Genomic DNA, 19401 nt, shown 5'->3' on the forward strand with positions numbered 1-19401 from the left:
TTAAAAACAGCAAACAAATACGCAAACATATATACCAACCCATCTAAGTAACTATCATATATGAAGCAATTGTGGTGGTTTACAATGTTTTCTCAGGCTGATCTCTGAAAATATTACTTGTGTTTTCCCTGGTTGCTATGACAGATGTTAATTTTCAATGTCATCTTAGGAAAAGGTTAACAAATTTAATTCTTCTCTGAAACCTGCATTCTTGACTTTCTCACTCCCGTCTCCACCCTTTACCAGTCTCTCATTTTTGACTTGGAGCTGTGTAAAGGTCTCTTCTGTCTCCTCCAAAATCTAGAGCATGGGGAGATAAGGAGCAGGGCATTTAGGGCCGCATAATCCTGGATTCCATTACAGCTCCTCCTTTTAATAATTGTGTCATTTTATGGTGCAATACTTTATATCTAGAGCCTTAGCTGGAAGTTGCAATGCCTACCTTCATAGGATAGTAGTAAGAATTAACCAGAATAATATTTGTAAAATTTTCAGCATATTTTCTAGCACATAAGAGGTTTTTACTCTTGTTGCTGCGTTGCTGTTATTTCTGGGGCTATTATTCATGGGAACCAGCTCAGAAAAGATAACCTTTTGGAGAGAACTCTTACAAGAAGGAATGATAGCATGGAATTAAGTATATACAATTGCTAAATATGTCTCAAATCTGCGAGCATCTGGCAAGGGAAATTCATTTTCTGGTCTTTAACTGATGAGGAAACCAAGACCCAGAGAACTAAAATAACTTTCCTAGAGACGAACAGCTTGTAAGGAAAGGTGCCACAATTCAGCCTAGGTCTCCTGACTTCTAAGCCAATGCACCTTTCATGATCTATGCTGACGCTTCTGTGGAAATTATAAGTAAGCATAAGTCATTAGCATGAAATGGTGAATAAGTGAAGGATAAGTGATGCATATTAGTCAGGCTAATGACCTCAGCGGGAAAAGCAGCATCAAACTTAGTATTTACTTTCTTGGAGCTCACCTTCTTGGGCCTCCATTGTCCCCTATCTTGTACCTTCAAAGAAATGATTTTTATATATTTGTCTCTAGTTATTTTCCATGGGATAATTAGTTGAAATTACCTAATCTACCATTGCTAGAAGGAACTTTCCTCTGGAATCTTCATTATCGATTTGATTTTCCAGTCTTAATGTTTTTTTGTATGTTGCTTCTGAATAGTGCATATTGATCAGGAGCTTTTCTTGAAGCAATTGTTAGTGCTTAGTGAGGGTGATTGGCTCCATTGGACATCATTGATGTTTTATTTTAAAACTGAATATGTCTAGGGGCACCTGGGTGTCTCAGTTGCCTAAGCATCTGACTTCAGCTCAGGTCATGATCCGAGGGTCCTGGGGTTGAGCCCTATGTCGGCCCTGTATGGGGCTCCGTGCTCAACAGGGAGTCTGCTTGTCCCTCTACCTCTCCCTCTGTCCCTCGCTTGTACTCTGACTCTCTCTCAAATAAATAAATGAAATATTTTTAAAATGAATATGGCTATCCAGGATCAAGTTTTATGATAATTCAAGTAATCTACTGTAGATAGCATTGAGGTCAGCATGGGAGTACAGATCAAATGCAAAACATAAGCTTAAGGAAACAGGACCAGAGTATGTTGTTTAAAGCAACCTCATGCTTTCTGGTTGTATTGCAACTAAACTCTATGAAGGTCACTTGTTTTCTGTTTGCCAGAGTTTTTAGATTGTCATCCATTAGGAAGCAATATGCTTCATTTTTCACAAAGCAGTGTTGATAAGCCCAGTACCCTGTTCTCCTTTTGGTTGAAATGTGAATTAGACTTTTACAGCTTTTGAATCATGACGAAGAAATAGAGAACTCCAAAGTCCAATAAATCACTTTGGTTTAAAATTTAAAAAGAATGATTGGCAAGTGTTTCATTTTATTATTGATAGGATGAAAAATATAAAGCCGATTTTTTTTTCAAAGCCTTATTTTATAAAAACTGTTGAGTATAATAATCTGAAACTTACTAAGATGCCATTGAGGCCATACAGCTTGGTGTCATTTTTTTTTTTAATTCTTAAAGGTTTGTGTTAGTTTTGGGTCAATTTTTTCTATTTTTTAAAATTTTAATTCCAGTATGGTTAACGTACAGTATTATATTAGTTTCAGGCGTACAATAGAGTGATTCAGCAATTCTAGACATTACTCAGTGCTCATTACCGTAAATGTACTCTTAATTCCCTTCAGCTTGGTATAATTTTAAAAAGTTTTATTTTATTGTGTTTTAGGTTCAAAGGGCTGTTTTACTTTTCAGAGGTAAATAGCTCAACATTTTGAGCCCTCTGCATGAGAGGAAGATGGGGTTGAGCTGAGACCTTGGGAACAAAGGAAAACCCTAATTATCAATACTCAACTAGATGAAGTAAGCACCAAAAAACCTAATAAATATATTAATTTCTAATTGACATGGGTTATAAAGAAGATAAAACAGAGTAACATGTACATTTAAATTTATTTTAAAAAATTTATAAGATCTTATTTATTTGAGAGAGAGAGAAGGCCTGAGCGTGAGCAGGGGGGAAGGGGAAGAGGGTGAGGGAGAAGCAGGCTCCCCACTGAGCAGGGAGTCTGACTCGGGGCTCGATCCCAGGACCCTGAGACCATGACCTGAGCCAAAGGCAGATGCTTAACTGACTGAGCCGCCCAGGTGCCCCTTAAATTTATTTATTGATTGATTCACACATTTTTTATTTAACTTCCTACCTGCTGTTGTTTTCTAAAAGCCACACATGAGATAGCTGGGATTTGAAAACTAAAATCAAATCAGTTCTTACAGAAGAGCACATGCTTAGTATTTTCTCCCTTTCCAGACACTTTTAGCACAATTTTCCCCAAATTAAGATTTTCTTCTACTCTTACAATTAGAAGAGGCAAAATTATTAGTACAATTGATACTCAGCTATAAAGGATAAAGGTTAGGTATATGCATGGTGTGTGTGTGTGTGTGTGTGTATAGACATTAAAACTGAACATTAAACTTGTCCATTTAAGAGCTGTAAATAAAGGTGGTGGATTCAAACACTAAAAAGATGGTTAAAATAGCTTACCTTTAACGTGCTTCTCATACTTGAAGATTCTACATTTCCACATATTTTTGTCTCACATTTTGTGAGGTAATTTTGCTATGTGTTTGATCAGTAAATTATCACATTGCATTTTTATTTAACAAAACTCTCATTTCAAAGGCTCTTTATTTGTCTCATAGCATTCCTTTTATTATCATATTTGAGTTTATTTAGCAATACAGTCCTTCTAAATAATAATCCTATATTTTAGTAGCAATCCTTCTGAAGTATTGGCATTATGCCTCATTATATTAAAGAAATATCCATGCCAACTATGACATGGTTTTGACTTGATCTGCAAGTTGGCAGTAAGAGAGGAAATTCATAGTACTTCTATGTTAACTAAATGCCATATCTACTTAAATTATCTAATATGCTACTGTAATCTTATGAAAACAGTAGTTTGCTTAGACAAATAGTCTATAAAATAGTAGGAACTGTTTTAATGCTGAAATGACCACAGAGCACACAAATGCCAAATTATATACAAAGGATCTTTCCTTCTTATACTCCAGAGTTCTTTGTCAGTGGTTCCAAAGGCCACTTAAAAATATGTTTTCTGGTTCACCTGGTTTACTATTTTGTCTTAAACCCATTATCTTGAAATACAAATTCAATTTTAGGTATTGGTCTAGTTTAGATTTGGATTGTTGTATAGAGAGTCTTTGTGGTAAATAATGGTTTATTATTCTTCAGTGGTTTGGGGTAGGAAGCTCTTTTCACAGTCTGTGACATCTCCTGAAAGGATTTTCAAGATCATTGTAATTAATTTGTATCCTAATTTAGTCAGTGCTATTTATAATGGCTCAGTAGGGTAAAAACCCTTAATTTTGGCAATTAGTGGGAAGTTCTCCATTGGACATATAGAGAGTTCACACTTAGGTCTAAAGAACCAACTCCATTAGCACGGAAGGAAGACATGTGGCAAGTATGGAAAAGGTCTAGAGTTTAGTTGTCTGGTTGCTCACTGTGAATCAAGAGTTGAGGCAGCTGTCAAGAGATCAGAGACAACCAAAGGCCTGGCTGGCAGGGAGAATTCCCAGTAAATGGGAGGGATGGCCCTCTCCTACCCTGCACTCCCAACCCCAGCCTGGTGTCCTGGGGGTCAGTTTGGGGTTCTCTAGTTAGCTGTATAAATTTTTAATTGTTTAAGTTTGGAGCCCATTCAAATACAAGTGGTCAGGACGGAGAGAAAACTTGAAACCATGTTTATATAGGGAAGAGCTGGAGGAACTGAGGTTATTTATTCTGGAGGAGAGGGTACAGAATTGCTGTCTTCACAGATATAAAGGGCTATCATGTAGAAGAGAGGTTAGCTTTATTGTGCATGGCTCTGGAGGGTAGACTCAGGGCCAGCGGGGCAGATTTTGGCTCACTATAAGAATAGCTTTCTGCTGGTTACACATGTCCCTGGAAGGAGTGAACTGCCTCCAAAAGTAGTAATTTTGGACTGTGAAGACAACCATGCTTAGGCAGATGGTTGCTATTGCAAACAGGGTCCTAGGAAAATCCCACAAGACTGGATCTCTAAAGTCCTCCCAACCTAGTTCTATGTTCTATGTCTTACCATCTCTCTGTCCAGCTAACACATTTCTTAATCACCCTCTGTTTATCAAGCATAGTGCTAGGGGTGCAGAGAACTCCGGGCACTCCCATGGGGAAACCAAACATGCAGCCAGCCACTACAGCACAGGGTGAGAAGTAACCTAATCCACTTTGGATATTTGAGGTTGGAGCGGTGCTAACTGTAGGCTTCCCAGGGGTTCCAGCCGAGTCTCAGGTTTCTTACCTCTTATATAAGGGGCTTGGACTATTCCGTAGCATTCTATGCAAATAAATTCGTTCAGTGTCTTCCTTTATAGTTTCATTTTGATCGTCAGGCCCATGGTGCTCTAGCTTTTACCAACCTCTGGGTACAAATGGAGTCACACTGGCAACAATACCCAGATTTCACTTAGGCTTGCCTATTGTGCTGCTTAGGACCTCTGGACCTCTATAAAAATCTTTCCCAGCTATCTCTAGGACTCCCTGGCCATGCCCAGTGGGCGCTCATGAGCTGACTCCTCCTGCTTCTTGCTCTGTTATTATCTGAACCCACCTGAGGGTGGGGCCTCCTCACGCCAGTCTTGCTGGTGGTTCCCTCTATGATGATGACGAGGTCCCTGCCCAGCATTGGTATTTCTAGGATTGCAGCCGTCACGGTGCCAAGGTGACACTGCACTTCTCGAGGTCTTCACTGTAGCACAGCCATACTAGTCCCAGCTAAAGTGGGGTTGAAAGCCCACTTCCTCATTTTGTGTCATTTTTTATCACCTGGGCAGTGAAGTGGGACCAAATAGGCTTATGTCTCACAAAATTCCTCTTGAAATAAGCTCCTCTGGTTTCTGCCTGCAACCCCAAGGCTGTGAGATCAGTAGCTGAGAGGGACACCAGGGTTTTCTCTTCATTCCAGTTTCCCCCAAGATCTCCAAAGGTCCTTCCTGTGCTGGCCAGTTCTCCTTGAGCAGAAAGATAAAGCAAATGAACTGTAATCCTGGCAGTTTCAGGATCCAGATCATCAAATATACCTATACCTGAGACGATTATCGTTATTGTTATTTATGACTTATGTCTGGCACAGGGCTAAATAGTTTTCCTGTATCATCTCAGTTAATCACCTCAGCCTTTGGAGCTGCAGACTCTTAGTATCCTCATTTGTAGATAAGGATGAGGCTAAGAGGAATTAAGTACCTTGCTCAAGGTCAAACAGCTGACAGAGCTAGAATTTGAAACCAGACTATTATGAAATAGTTCAGAAACCAAATTCTCAAAAGGCCCCCAACACTTGGACATAAACACGCCATCTTATAACCTGGTTTACAGTCAAGTGCCTCCTTTGCTCATTTTTAATCTTTGTGTAAATTCAAAATTGGTTTTTGCATCCAGGGCTGGGAAGAAACAGTGGATGCTGCCATTTCCCACCTCTTGAAGACTTGCCTATCAAAGAGTTCGAAGGAGCAGGCCTTGAACCTCAGCAGCCAGCTGAACATACCCAAAGACACAAGCCGACTGAAGAAACATATCACCTTGCTCTGTGATAGATTAGCCAAGGGTGGACGTCTCTGCCTAAGTACAGATGCAGCGGCTCCGCAGACCATAGTCATGCCAGGTAAGAGCTTCGTCCATGCTCCCTAAACACGACTACTTTTCCCAAATTAAAGGAATGTGCCTGAGGTTGTATTTGGGGTTTACATTTCATATTAAAGTGATGATAGCCAAGAAAATTGCTTTCACATTTCCCCTCAGATATCCCAGCGTAACCACTTGGATAAATATTCTTGGGGTATTTGCTTGCTAGACATTTCTAGAATGGTATGTCTTTTTTCTTCCCTTTGCTTTTAAATATATGATCCATTTTGTTTTGCTTCTAACCAATAAAAAGTGGATTAGAGAATAGAACTATTTTTAAGAAAAAGTTTTACTAAATGTGGTCTCGCGATACCATATTTCATAAATGTAAATAGCATAATACAAGCAGCTAATGTAATCCAGATGAGCGAGCCCCGTGCCTACTGCTGTTCGCTTGGATTGTGGTCATCAGAATAAGGGGGGAAGAGACAAAGAAAAAGACTGGGATCAGGAGATGTGAACAGGCTGCGGAGACATGGCGCCTACAGGCCAAGGTAGAGAGAGATCCAGCTTCCCCCAACATGAGCAGTTAGTGCTGGCCATGGGCATCCCGGTCAGCCCTTTCCATGGTCAGAGGGGCTAAGCAATCAATGGTGCTACACCTGGGTCCCTCGGGGGCAGCAGCTCCCATGTCCTGCTTCCCTTAGTGGTCTGTCTTATGGCAACAGCAGGGAACATAAAGTAAATTCAGTGCAACAGCTGTAGTATCTTTTTCCTTCTAAAGCAAGGACCAGGGTATGAGAAGTGATGTGGTTTTCTCTTCTTCCTTCTCACATGCCTTATGTGCCCCTCCCCCACATGCTGATGCTCTTCCTCTTGCTTCCTTTTCCCCTCAATCAGCATTCCTAGAAGTAAAAAGGAATGCAAGCAAAAACTTAAAAAGATAAACATGGAGACAGCATAGCATAATCTAATAAGGACAGACTCTGGAGGCAGACAGACCAGTGTTTGGGTCCTGCCTTTATCCCTTACCGCTTATATGACCCTGGATATGTTAGTTAACTTTCCAGAGTCTTAGTTTCTTCCTTTCGAAAGTAGGTATAATAATGTCCTCCTTGTCACTGGGGCCTTAAATGTTTGTAAAGCACCTAGGACAATGTTTGGGATTGAGACACACTCAAAAGTAAAGACACACTCAAAAAATAAAACACACTCTAACAATTCTTACCATTGTTACAGATATACATGGGGGGGAGTAGTTGATTTGGCATCATGGGTTGCTATATTCCGTGATTTGAAATCTTTTTTACCTTATTTACACTCGGATGGAACCTAACTTTTATTCCAAAAGAATTTTCTAATATGACCATTTCAGAATAGAAATGTCTTTCCACATAGAAACAGTTCTAATATAGTTTATCTTAATTTAGGCCCTCTTCCTCTTGCTCTGTTCATGTCCGCCCAACTGGTCCTTTGGCCTCTACTCATCTGTCTTCTGTCCCCTATTACAGGGTTATATTTGTAAGAAATAAATATTTAGGCTTAATGAGATAGTAAATGAAAAATATTTACTATGATCAGCACTCAGTATATGGCTCTCCCTCCTTCCTTGCCAATTAGAAAAACAAAGGAAGCTTGAGGGAGAAGGACAAATATATAAAAGAGAAAACTTAAGAAAGAGGTGGGAGCGGCCCCCTGACTGGCTGGCATACCTACCCGTCGGTACAGGCCTGGGCAGCCTCCTGCCCTTTGTTCTCCGCCTCCCTGCCCGAGCCTCTTCGAGAATAGCCAGTGGCAATGCTGTGAGCAAAGACCTGGACACCTGGAGAGAACAGATGCTCCCTTAGCCACATTTATTGATTATGAAACTTTAGTCATTTGTTTAAATAACTAGGTTCAGAAGCATCTTGAGAGCTATTTCCACATAAGCCCTCAGTGCAGAATTTTTGAATGTGTGGAAGGAAGGGGCACAGGAAAGAGGAAGAGAAGGGAGGGAGGGAGAAATGAAAAAATGCAGGTAGATGGAAAATGTGTTTGTTCACAAACCAGGAGTCTATAAGCCAGGTCTGTGCCTCTCATGCCCAGTCTAGCTAAGATCAGTCCACTGGGGAGACTGAGGCTTTGTGCATCTGTGCTGTGCTATCAAGGTCTTCATTGCTTCTACTTGACCCAGTTTTTGACTGTGGTTGAGTGACTCTGTCCTGCTTGCTTTGATCTAATTATGGTAGTGAGTTTTAAAAAATTGTTAAATCAGTGCTCTCTGTCATTAACATGCTCCATTACTGCCTATAATACATTTCCTCCCTAGAACTCAAATTTTTCACACACTTATTTCTGTGCTTAGCACATGTCTGAGGTAGAAGAAACATGTAGAGTTACTGCTGTTTTGTAAACAGACAACAGATTTAGGAAAAGCTAAATATCTTGCCCAGAGTTATATGGTGACTGGAAGGGTTCAGTCTAGAATCCAAATCTAGCCCACTGTGCTTCCCTCTAGACCACACAGACCGCAGTGGTACAAACACATTTCCAGCCTGAGCTTCCTTCTGTGTACGCTGTTCTTGATCTGGCCTTCTTTTCACTCCAGTCTAGCAGTGTGGGAGGAAAAGGGCAGAAACAGTCTCATACAGTGTCTTTTCTTTGCTGTGAGGAATATGGTAAAGATTGATCTTTATTTTGTGCTTCATTTTTATTATCTCCGTAGGTGCCATGATCCCCATCATCACAGAGATAATAAGAACTACTGGGTTACTTCAAGCCAGTAATTGTGCAATTTACAGTGTTAGTGTAGCTGTAATAGTTGTTTCAGAATACACAAAGGGAAAGTGGCATATTAGAAAGGAGTGGGTTACTGAACGCATAAGCTTACAAGCAGTTTTCACAGACATGATCTTTTTTTAAAAGCTGGGCAGGAACTCAGAAATCATCTGGTTCACCTCCCTCCCTTAACAGCTGAGGTAACTGAGGCCTAGGAAGATGAAGTGACTTGGTGGTTGGTATTACAAGGCAGGAGTGTGTGTCATTTTACCATGTTCCCTATTAAATGGCAGATGGATAAACATCTCAGAATAAAAAACCCTTGGTCTTTTCTAGCCTCATGACTTTATGAGCCCGGCACCTTGGATGTGCCCTTTCTTTGCTCCAGTAAAGGCCATGATGACAACATCCTCCCTGGCATCCAGAGTTTGAAAATCTTTCCCACTGGGAATTACCTTACGGACTTTTTGCCTCACATTTCTCCTGTTTGCCTTTATGAACCTTCAGATGCTCTATCAAGATTTAGCTCACCCTTTTCTGGGTGTATGTCTTTTTTTAATTGTAGAACCATCAAACTTAACTGTCTCCTACCTGGAGCTCCAGATTCACATTTTTTTCTGCTGGGGAATATTGCACTTTCATTAAATGTCCTTTCTCTAATCTCAGCTGTATGCATCCCCTTAGAGCAAGAGTCACAGAAAGCCACCAGGGTGGTGTTTAAAAAAAAAAAATGAAATGTGAATGCCTAGCTGGCTTTCTTATACACGTTTGTTACCTGCTTTGTCTCTGTAGGTGCTTGAGGCTGACAGATTTGCCTTAGATGGCCAGAGGCTTCCTTTTATGACCTCAGTGTCTAGGATGATATTTCACTGGCCTAATTATAGCGAAGACTTGACTCTCTCAAGCACATATGTAAAACTTAATGCACACATAGGTGGGCCTAACTTATGGTATTTGGAGACAAGTCATTTTAACCTCATGAATACTGGAGCTTTTTATCATTTCTGTATGAGTTTTTGTTCATTTTTTTTTAACAACTTTATTTATTCGAGAGAGAGTGAGGGACCATGAGAGAGAGAGACACCAGTAGGCTGAGAGGCAGCGGGAGAGGGAGAAGCAGACTCCCCGCTGATCAGGGAGCCTGACTTGGGGCTTCATCCCAGGACTCTGAGATCATGACCTGAGCCAAAGGCAGTTGCTTAACTGACTGAGCCATCCAGGTACCCCGTCTGTATGGTTTTTAACCCTCATGTGTCTAGGTGATGCTTTGCGTTGCAAGAAGTGGAGGGGGTTATGATGGCCCATCAAATGGAAGCTTGGAGAGCAGATGGTATGGGTCCCACAGCAGGGCAGGCACAGCAAGCTGAGCAGACAAAAAGGCTTAAGGACAATCTAGGCTGGTCAAGTGCCTCAAGAGACTATTCTCTTAATGTGATCAAATGAATCAGAAGTTGCAACGGGCCATAGCTTCAATTGTATTTGCTTTGGCACTGCTGGATTCCTGGGCCTTAAGGAAGCCAATTTGGGGTGGAAGAAGAAAGCAAAGACAGTTTGATAAATAAGATGAGCCTTTTTACAGGTATGGGTCAGAAAACTTAACTCTGAGATGTGATATGGACCACCCCAAATTTAGTATTTTGTACATTTTTACTATATTGAGTGGGTAGGAGAAAATAGAGAGTAAAAATTTGAATAAGGTATCTATTCTATCCTTTGTGGAGATATATTTAAAACTCCCACTTTTTAGTATTTTAAATTTGAGTTAATGACCTTTTTGCCTTAAGGGTTGATGTTATTTTGAGGCTTCTTCCAAATGACCCATTTCAGTAGCATTTAAATTTAGCTTTCTCAGGTCTCACTTAGATGCTTGGTAAGGCATTTGGTGTTTACTTTCATATTGTCAGCGTGATCTAGCTGTTGGTTTTACACTTTATTTGAATTTTTATAAGTTTGAAGTCTTTCATTTAAGAAATTTAGACAAATTCAACATAGGAAAGCCCTCAGGAAAAATTACTAAATAGCTTCTGAATCTGTTTGATTCATTTTTGTTTAAAAAAGGAGCGAGTTCCAAAATGGTAAAATACTGTCAATCCTCGAACAACATGGGTTTGAACTGCACAGGTCCACTTTTATGCAGATTTTTTTTTTTTTTATAAATACAGTACAGTTCTGTAAATGTATTTTCTCTTCCTTATGATTTTCTTAATACCATTTTCTTTTCTCTAACTTGCTTTATGATAAGAATATAGTATATAAGATAGACAACATACAAAATGTATTCTGGTCAGCTGGTTATGTCATTGGTAAGGCTTCCAGTCAACAGTAGGCTCTTAATAAGTGTTTTGGGAGTCAGAAGTCATATATGGATTTTCCACTGCACAGGGAGTTGCCACTCCCAACCCCTGCATTGATCAAGGGTCAACTGTGCTATTGTGAAGTGGACTTTGACTTCAGAAGTACATGAGCTAGCTTGGTCCTTTAGCAGATATATTTACAGGACAAGTTTCTTAGCTTGTCGGCTTCTCAATTTTTTTCAACTATAAATAGGAATAATAACGGTACTTTACCAGAGTTTTTAGCCAAATTAAATGTAATAGTACTTGGAAAGTGCTGAGTAAGTGCTTGACACAGCAAATTCTCACTAAATGTGAGTTTCTATTAATAATTATTATAAATACTAATATAAAATCTAAAAAGCACTTGTGAGAATTTGATAAAAGAATTCTAGAGTTACAAGAGAACAAAATGTAAGATCAGACAGGAAATTTTAAAAAAGAAGAGTGTAAAATTTGCCTTTTTGGGATACTTATCATAAAGTAACAGTTAATGGCAGTGTTGCAATTACAACAAGGGAGCTTGATACACCAAATAGAACATTCAAAATTGATTAAAGTCTGGAAGGTTTGAGACTAATTGGTATTAGAAGAAGACTACCTGAAACTGGAACCAACATTTTATTGTTTTTATTTGGGAAAATAAAGAGGTTCAGTTGAAAAATAAGTAAAGTTAAAATTAGCAATAAGTTTATTTTATCATGTATTTGCCAAAATTTATGTTATGCCCACAATTATGTGCTAATTCTTAGGACAACAATGAAAGAATTTTGTGTGATTTTTGTTTTTGGCATGTTGATAGATACTCACATTTGACCTTATAAGCACCTTTACAAAGAGAATGTTCTTTTTAGGAAAAAATATTCCAAGGCATCATCCATTTCCCTAGGTGGGGTCTTTCTTAATCCTTTCATATGCAAATCATTTTCTCCAGAAACATCTATCCTGTCATCCTCTGGTCAATTTTCTTCTCTTGATTAATTGGAATGATTGCCAGATTTTCACTGGTCACTGTCCTTGCATCTCTAATGACACTTAAGCTGCTTTAAATCTTGCATCGTTTGCAGGATTTATAATTTCCCTCTGCGGCCCATTTATGCTGTATTTGCAACAATCTCCAACAGTTGGTGAGGGATGGACCCATGTAAAAAGTTGATAGCAGCCAGGGATTCATCTAGTGTTAAATGTGGAAAGACCCTTGAGGAGAAACTGATCTTATAAGTAGTCTGTTAGTTTTTGAGTGAATGTCTTTGTGTTATGCTTTTGCTTTTCTGTGACTACAGTTGGGATAATCAGAACTTCTATAAGCAGGAAAATCCGCCTCCCTCTCTGCCCATTAAATATGTAAGAATTTAGAATGTGCTAATCTGAACTCAGACCTCATGTGCTTCTGTGACATTTCAAAGCAAAGGAGAGAGGACAGGGTGAGTTTAAAAATGGTGCTAGGAACTGGCCCGCTGTTTGGAGAAAAAAAATAGATTACCTAGTCCATACCATGTGCTATAGCGCATTTCAGATAGCTAAGAGATTTAAATGTAAAAAAATGAGATCACAAAACAGAGAAGGAAATAAAGGTAGACACATAGATGTGGAGGCAGGATAGGTCTTTCTAAGTAAGTCAGCAAAGGCAGGAAACAAAAGATTGAGCTTCAGGTACATACTTCTCAAAATCTGGTCCAGAAGCATATAAACCAAGGGGCGTGTTAATGGTAATTACCCTGGGTAGCAGAGTTATAGGCACTGAGTACCCTCCTATTCTTTCTTGTCCATATACTGTGTACATTTTCCTACAAAAAATGTATATAACTCATCAGAAGAGACCATGATCAAAAGTACTACCAAGAAAACAACTGTAATGGTATCAGAAATGGTGGTAAGGAAAAACCAAGGACTCATTTCATAGACCAGGAAAATTAATGGTTTTTTTTATTCCCAAAAAGAAATAAGTTGTTCAAAGGCAATGACCATGTGCTTATGGGGCTTATTTGTATTTCCATCCTGATAAATGAGCCCAAGTCCTTTCCCGCCCAGGACCCCTTGTATAAATGTGTGTAGCCAGGTTATGGATTCTGCCTCCATCCCATCTCATCTCCTCTCTGAAAGTAGGCAAAATTATGCCATTTATTGATCTCTAAGTAACTTTTTCACCTTTCCATGAGTGACTTCATAATTGCTAAATCTGGTGAACACTTTGCCTACAACTCATTTGGCTGCCCTGTACCCTTTTACACTGAGACCATTTCCTTACAACATTTTCATTCCTCGGCTTTTTTTTTCACTATTGGAAACTGTCCCTGTCCTCCTCAGGCATGTCTTTTCCTGACTGCTTTGTGGCTTCTTGTCCCTTTTTCTGTCTCTCGACTGTTAGTATTCCATCTTCATGCTGTCCTGGACAGTCTCATCCAACTACCACCTGCATTCCATGATTTCTAGGTTTGTACATTTCTGTCTGCCTATTTTTTCCAGATTTCATGTGTCTCCATCAGTATCCCACAGGCCTCTCCACTTCCACGTGCCTGAATGCACCTCACCTCCTTCTGCATGTCTCATATCAGTGGATGATGTTACCCAGTGCCCCGGCCAGGGGCCTCAGAACAGCCTTGACCCTCTGTTTCCTTTATTCCTCATGTTCAGTCAATCATCAAAACTTGATGGTGGTACCTCCCAAATGTATCTCTTTTCACTGTCCACACTGCTATTACCTTACTTAATGCCCTTGTCTCCTATTGCTATTAAAATGGCCTACCAGTAGTCTTCTTGAATTAACATTCCTCCTTTATTTTTAGTACTACCATAAAAAACAAAACAACTTATGAATGTTCATAGCAGCATGATAGCCCAAAATGGGAACAATCCAAATATTTATCAATGATGAGTGGATAAACAAATGTGGCACATCCATATAGTGGAATATTCTACAACATGGATGAATCTTCAAAACATTATATTAAGTGAAAGAAAACCAGTCCAAAAGACCATATATTATATGATTCCATTCATATAAAATGTCCAGAATAGCAAATTCAGAGAGGCAGAAAGTATACTAGTGGTTGCATAGGGCTAGGGGTGGGGTAGGGGTGGAGAAATGGCTAGTGATAGCTAATGGGTATGGGATTTCCTTTTGGGTGAGAAAAGTATTCTAAAATTAGGTTGCATGATGGCTGCACAACTCTGTGAATGTACTAAAAACCACTGAATATATGTTTTAAAAGTGTAAATTATGTTGTAATAAAGTTATTAAAATAACTCATATCTTTAATACACAGATAAAACATGTTTTGTAGAAATTTAGGAAATTCAGACGGGAAAAAAAGATTAAAAAATTACTACTAATCTGAGCACCCTGAAATAGATACAAATGCTGCTGTATATAGATTTATGTATGTGTATATACATATATATATTCTGTGTGTGTATGTGTATACATATCTTTCCAGTTTTTTATTTTGCATATATACTTTTGTTTCATAAAATTGGGTCACACTGAACCTACTACTTTATAACCCACTTTAAAAACTCATTAAATCATTATTGCATTATTAAATATTATACATATTTTAATAGCTACATACTTAATCAGTCCCCTTTTGTCAAATATACAATTTCTGAAGAGGGGCGGAGCAAGATGGCAGAGGAGTAGGAGACCTGGAGTTCGTCTGGTCTCAGGAATTCAGCTGAGTAGGGATCAAACCATTCTGAACACCTACGAACTCAACAGGAGATCAAAGAAGAGAGTAGCAACAACTCTCTGAACAGAGAAGCGACCACTTACCGGAAGGTAGGGCGTGCGGAGAAGTGAATCCGAGGCGATATTCCAGAGGATAGACGGCGGGGGAGGGGGCCTCCGCCAGCCGCTTCTGGCAAGTGATAGAGCCCCGGAGCACAAAATCGGACCTTTTAGAAGCCGGCTCCGCTGAGGGATGTGGCTCCAGTGGCTAAGTGGGGGGTGGAATCCTCGTGGGACAGTGTGGTCTCAGGACCCTCGGGGTCAGAGAAAGACTGGGGGTGCCTGAGTGTGCCAGAGCTCCCAGTATCGGATCGGGGAAGCCGGCTGCAGAGACGGAGCCGAGGTGCGGGCTCTCAGCTCGGGGTGGCCATAAACTGTGATCCGCGGCCCAGTCGGGCCACTGCTCCTCCAGCAGGGACCCAACAAGCGGCAGATCCGGGGAGACTCCCCTCCCTCCCCCGGGAGGAGTGGCGCGGGAGCGCACCGCAGGGATCTGCTGGGTTTGGAGACTCCACATGGCGTCGGGTGCCAGAGATAGAAACGCTCGATCACAGGCCGGGTGAGCACGGAGTGCGGCCGGAGACGGGGGAGATGGGAGTGACTGCTTTTCTCTGGGGGCGCACTGAGGAGCGGGGCCCTGAGTTCTCAGCTCCTCCGGGCGGAGATTGGGAGGCCACCATTTTCACCCTGGTCCTCCAAAGCTGTACCTAGAGCTTGCAGGGAACAAAAGCTCCTGAGAGCAAACCCGGGCAGCTTGCTTAGCCCGGACTCACAAGGGAGGGGCAATTCCGACATTTGGGAACCACGGCAACAGGCCCCTCCCCCAGAAGATCAGCGTGAACAGCCAGCAAGCCAAGACCAAGTTTACCGATGAAGGAGAACGGGAGAACTCCAGCGCTAGGGGAATACTGCACATAGAATTCATGGCTTTTTTACCATGATTCATTAGTTTTTCAAAGTTAATTTTTTTAACTGTTTTTTTTTTAATTTTTCTTTTTCCCTTTTTCAACCAACATCTTATCAATCCCTTTTTTATAAGACTTTTTTTATTTTTCATTTTTAGAGTCATATTTTATCCCTTCATAGTAGTTACCCTTATTTTTGGCATATATATATAAGTTGTTCTCTCTTTAAAATTTTGAGATACAGTTTCTTCTAACAGATCAAAATATACCCTAAATCACTAGTGGACGGCTTTGTTCTAGTCTCCTGCCTGATCACATTCTCTCCCTTTTTTTTCTTTTTTTTTTTTTAAATCTTCTTTCTTTTTTCAAACAACTTCTCTTATCAATTCCTTTTATAAAAACTTTTATAATTTTCATCTTTACAGTCATCTTCCATCCCTTCATTGTATCAACCCTTATTGTGTACATATATAAGTCTTTCTTCCTTTAAAATTTTAGGAGGCACTTTCTTCTGACAGACCAAAATACGCCCAAAATCTAGTGTGTGGCACTGAGCTATGCACTAGCCTGATCATATTTGATCATATTCTGTTTTTTTTGTTTTGTTCTGTTTATATTTTTATCTTTTTGTTTTTCTTTTTTTTTTTCCTCTTTCTTTTTTCTTTCTTTCCCTTTCTTTTCCCCTGGTTTCAGGTCTTTTCTGATTTGTATAGAGTATATTTGCTGGGGACATTGTGAACCTGTTAACATTTTGTTCTCTCATTCATCTATTCTCCTCTGGACAAAATGACAAGACGAAAATAATCACCTCAGCAAAAAGAACAAGAGGTAGTACCATCTGCCAGGGACCTACTCAATACAGACATTAGTACGATGTCGGACCTAGAGTTCAGAATCATGACTTTAAAGATACTAGCTGGGCTTGAAAAAAGTGTGGAAGTTATTAGAGAAACCCTTTCTGGAGAAAGAAAAGAACTAAAATATAACCAAGTCGAAATCAAAAAGGCTATTAATGAGGTGCAATCAAAAATGGGGCACTAACTGCTAGGATAAATGAGGCAGAAGAGAGAATCAGCGATATAGAAGACCAAATGATGGAAAATAAAGAGGCTGGGAAAAAGAGAGAGAAACAACTACAGGATCACGAGGGCAGAATTCGAGAGATAAGCGATACGATAAGATGAAAAACATTAGAATAATTGGGATCCCAGAAGAAGAAGAAAGAGAGAGAGGGGCAGAAGGTATATTGGAGCAAATAATAGCAGAGAACTTCCCTAATGTGGGGAAGGAAACAAGCATCAAAATCTAGGAGGCACAGAGAACCCGTCTCAAAATCAATAAAAATAGGTCAACACCCCGACATCTAATAGTAAAACTTACGAGTCTCAGAGACAAAGAGAAAATCCTGAAAGCAGCTCGGGAGAAGAGATATGTAACCTACAATGGTAGAAACATTAGACTGCCAACAGACCTATCCACAGAGACCTGGCAGGCCAGAAAGGAGTGGCATGATATCTTCAGAGCACTAAACGAGAAAAATATGCAGCCAAGAATACTATATCCAGCTAGGTTCTCACTGAAAATAGAAGGAGAGATAAAAAACTTCCAGGACAAACAAAAACTAAAGGAATTTGCAAACACGAAACCAGCCCTCCAAGAAATATTGAAAGGGCTCCTCTAAGCAAAGAGGAGCTTAAAAGCAGCATGGATCAGAAAGGAACACACACAATATACAGTAACAGTCACCTTACAGGCAATACAATGGCACTAAATTCATACCTTTCAGTAGTTACCCTGAATGTAAATGGACTAAATGCCCCAATCAAAAGACACAGGCTATCATATTGGATTAAAAAACGAGACCCATCAATATGCTGTCTGCAAGAGACTCATTTTAGACCCAAAGACACCCCCAGATTGAAAGTGAGGGGGTGGAAAACCATTTACCATGCTAATGGACACCAAAAGAAAGCTGGGGTGGCAATCCTTATATCAGACAAATTAGATTTTAAAACAGACTGTAATAAGAGATGAAGAAGGACACTATATCTTACTTAAAGGTTCTATCCAACAAGAAGATCTAACAATTGTAAATATCTATGCCCCTAACATGGGAGCAGCCAATTATATAAGGCAATTAATAACAAAAGCAAAGAAACACATCGACAACAATACAATAATAGTGGGGGACTTTAACAGCCCCCTGACTGAAATGGACAGATCAGCTAAGCAAAAGATCAACAAGGAAATAAAGACTTTAAATGAAACACTGGACCAAATGGACTTCACAGCCATATTCAGAACATTCCATCCCAAAGCAACAGAATACACATTCTTCTCTAGTGCCCATGGAACATTCTCCAGAATAGATCACATCCTAGTCCACAAATCAGGTCTCAACCAGTACCAAAAGATTGGGATTATTCCCTGCATATTTTCAGACCACAATGCTTTGAAACTAGAACTCAATCACAAGAACAAAGTCGGAAAGAACTCAAATACATGGAGGCTAAAGAGCATCCTACTAGGAATGAATGGGTCAACCAGGAAATTAAAGAAGAATTAAAAAAATTCATGGAAACCAATGAAAATGAAAACACAACTGTTCAAAATCTTTGGGGTACAGCAAAGGCATTCCTAAGAGGAAAGTATATAGCAATACAAGCCTTTCTCAAGAAACAAGAAAGGTCTCAAATACACAACCTAACCCTACACCTAAAGGAGCTGGAGAAAAAACAGCAAATAAAGCCTAAACCCCGCAGGAGAAGAGAAATAATAAAGATTAGAGCAGAAATCAATGAACTAGAAACCAAAAGAACAGTAGAACAGATCAACGAACCTAGGAGCTGGTTCTTTGAAAGAATTAACAAGATTGATAAACCCCTGGCCAGACTGATCAAAAAGAAAAGATAAAGGACCCAAATCAACAAAATCATGAAGGAAAGAGGACAGATCACAACCAACACCAAAGAAATACAAACAATTCTAAGAACATATTATGAGCCACTCTATGCCAGCAAATTAGATAACCTGGAAGAAATGGGTGCATTCCTAGAGATGTATCAACTACCAAAATTGAACCAGGAAGAAATAGAACACCTGAACAGACCTATAACCACTAAGGAAATTGAAGCAGTCATCAAAAATCTCCCAACAAACAAAAGCCCAGGGCTAGACGGCTTCCCAAGGGAATTCTGTCAGACATTTAAAGAAGAATTAATACCTATTCTCCTGAAACTGTTCCAAAAAATAGAAATGGAAGGAACACTTCCAAACTCATGTTATGAGGCCACCATTACCTTGATCCCAAAACCAGACAAAGACCCCATCAAAAAGGAGAACTACAGACCAATATCCTTGATGAACATGGATGCAAAAATTCTCACCAAAATACTAGCCAATAGGATCCAACAGTACATTAAAGGGATTATTCACCACGACCAAGTGGGATTTATCCCTGGGCTGCAAGGCTGGTTCAACAT

General features: G+C 39.8%; 1 protein-coding gene across 4 annotated transcripts in view; it reads left to right on the forward strand.

The window, feature by feature from the left end:
- BBS9 (Bardet-Biedl syndrome 9) overlaps positions 1 to 19401 on the forward strand; it is a 474925-nt gene that overhangs the window by 392101 nt on the left and 63423 nt on the right. For all 4 annotated transcript variants that reach the window (XM_025873123.2, XM_073899047.1, XM_025873126.2 and 1 more), the window contains one exon: positions 6015 to 6237. In XM_025873123.2, coding sequence (XP_025728908.1) covers positions 6015 to 6237 — 223 coding nt within the window. The remainder of the gene's footprint in view (positions 1 to 6014; positions 6238 to 19401) is intronic.

Source organism: Callorhinus ursinus, unplaced genomic scaffold (genome assembly GCF_003265705.2).
Source record: "Callorhinus ursinus isolate GAN/ISIS: 27379988/994484 unplaced genomic scaffold, GSC_fseal_2.0 scaffold12, whole genome shotgun sequence".
Taxonomy (NCBI): Eukaryota; Metazoa; Chordata; class Mammalia; order Carnivora; family Otariidae; genus Callorhinus; species Callorhinus ursinus.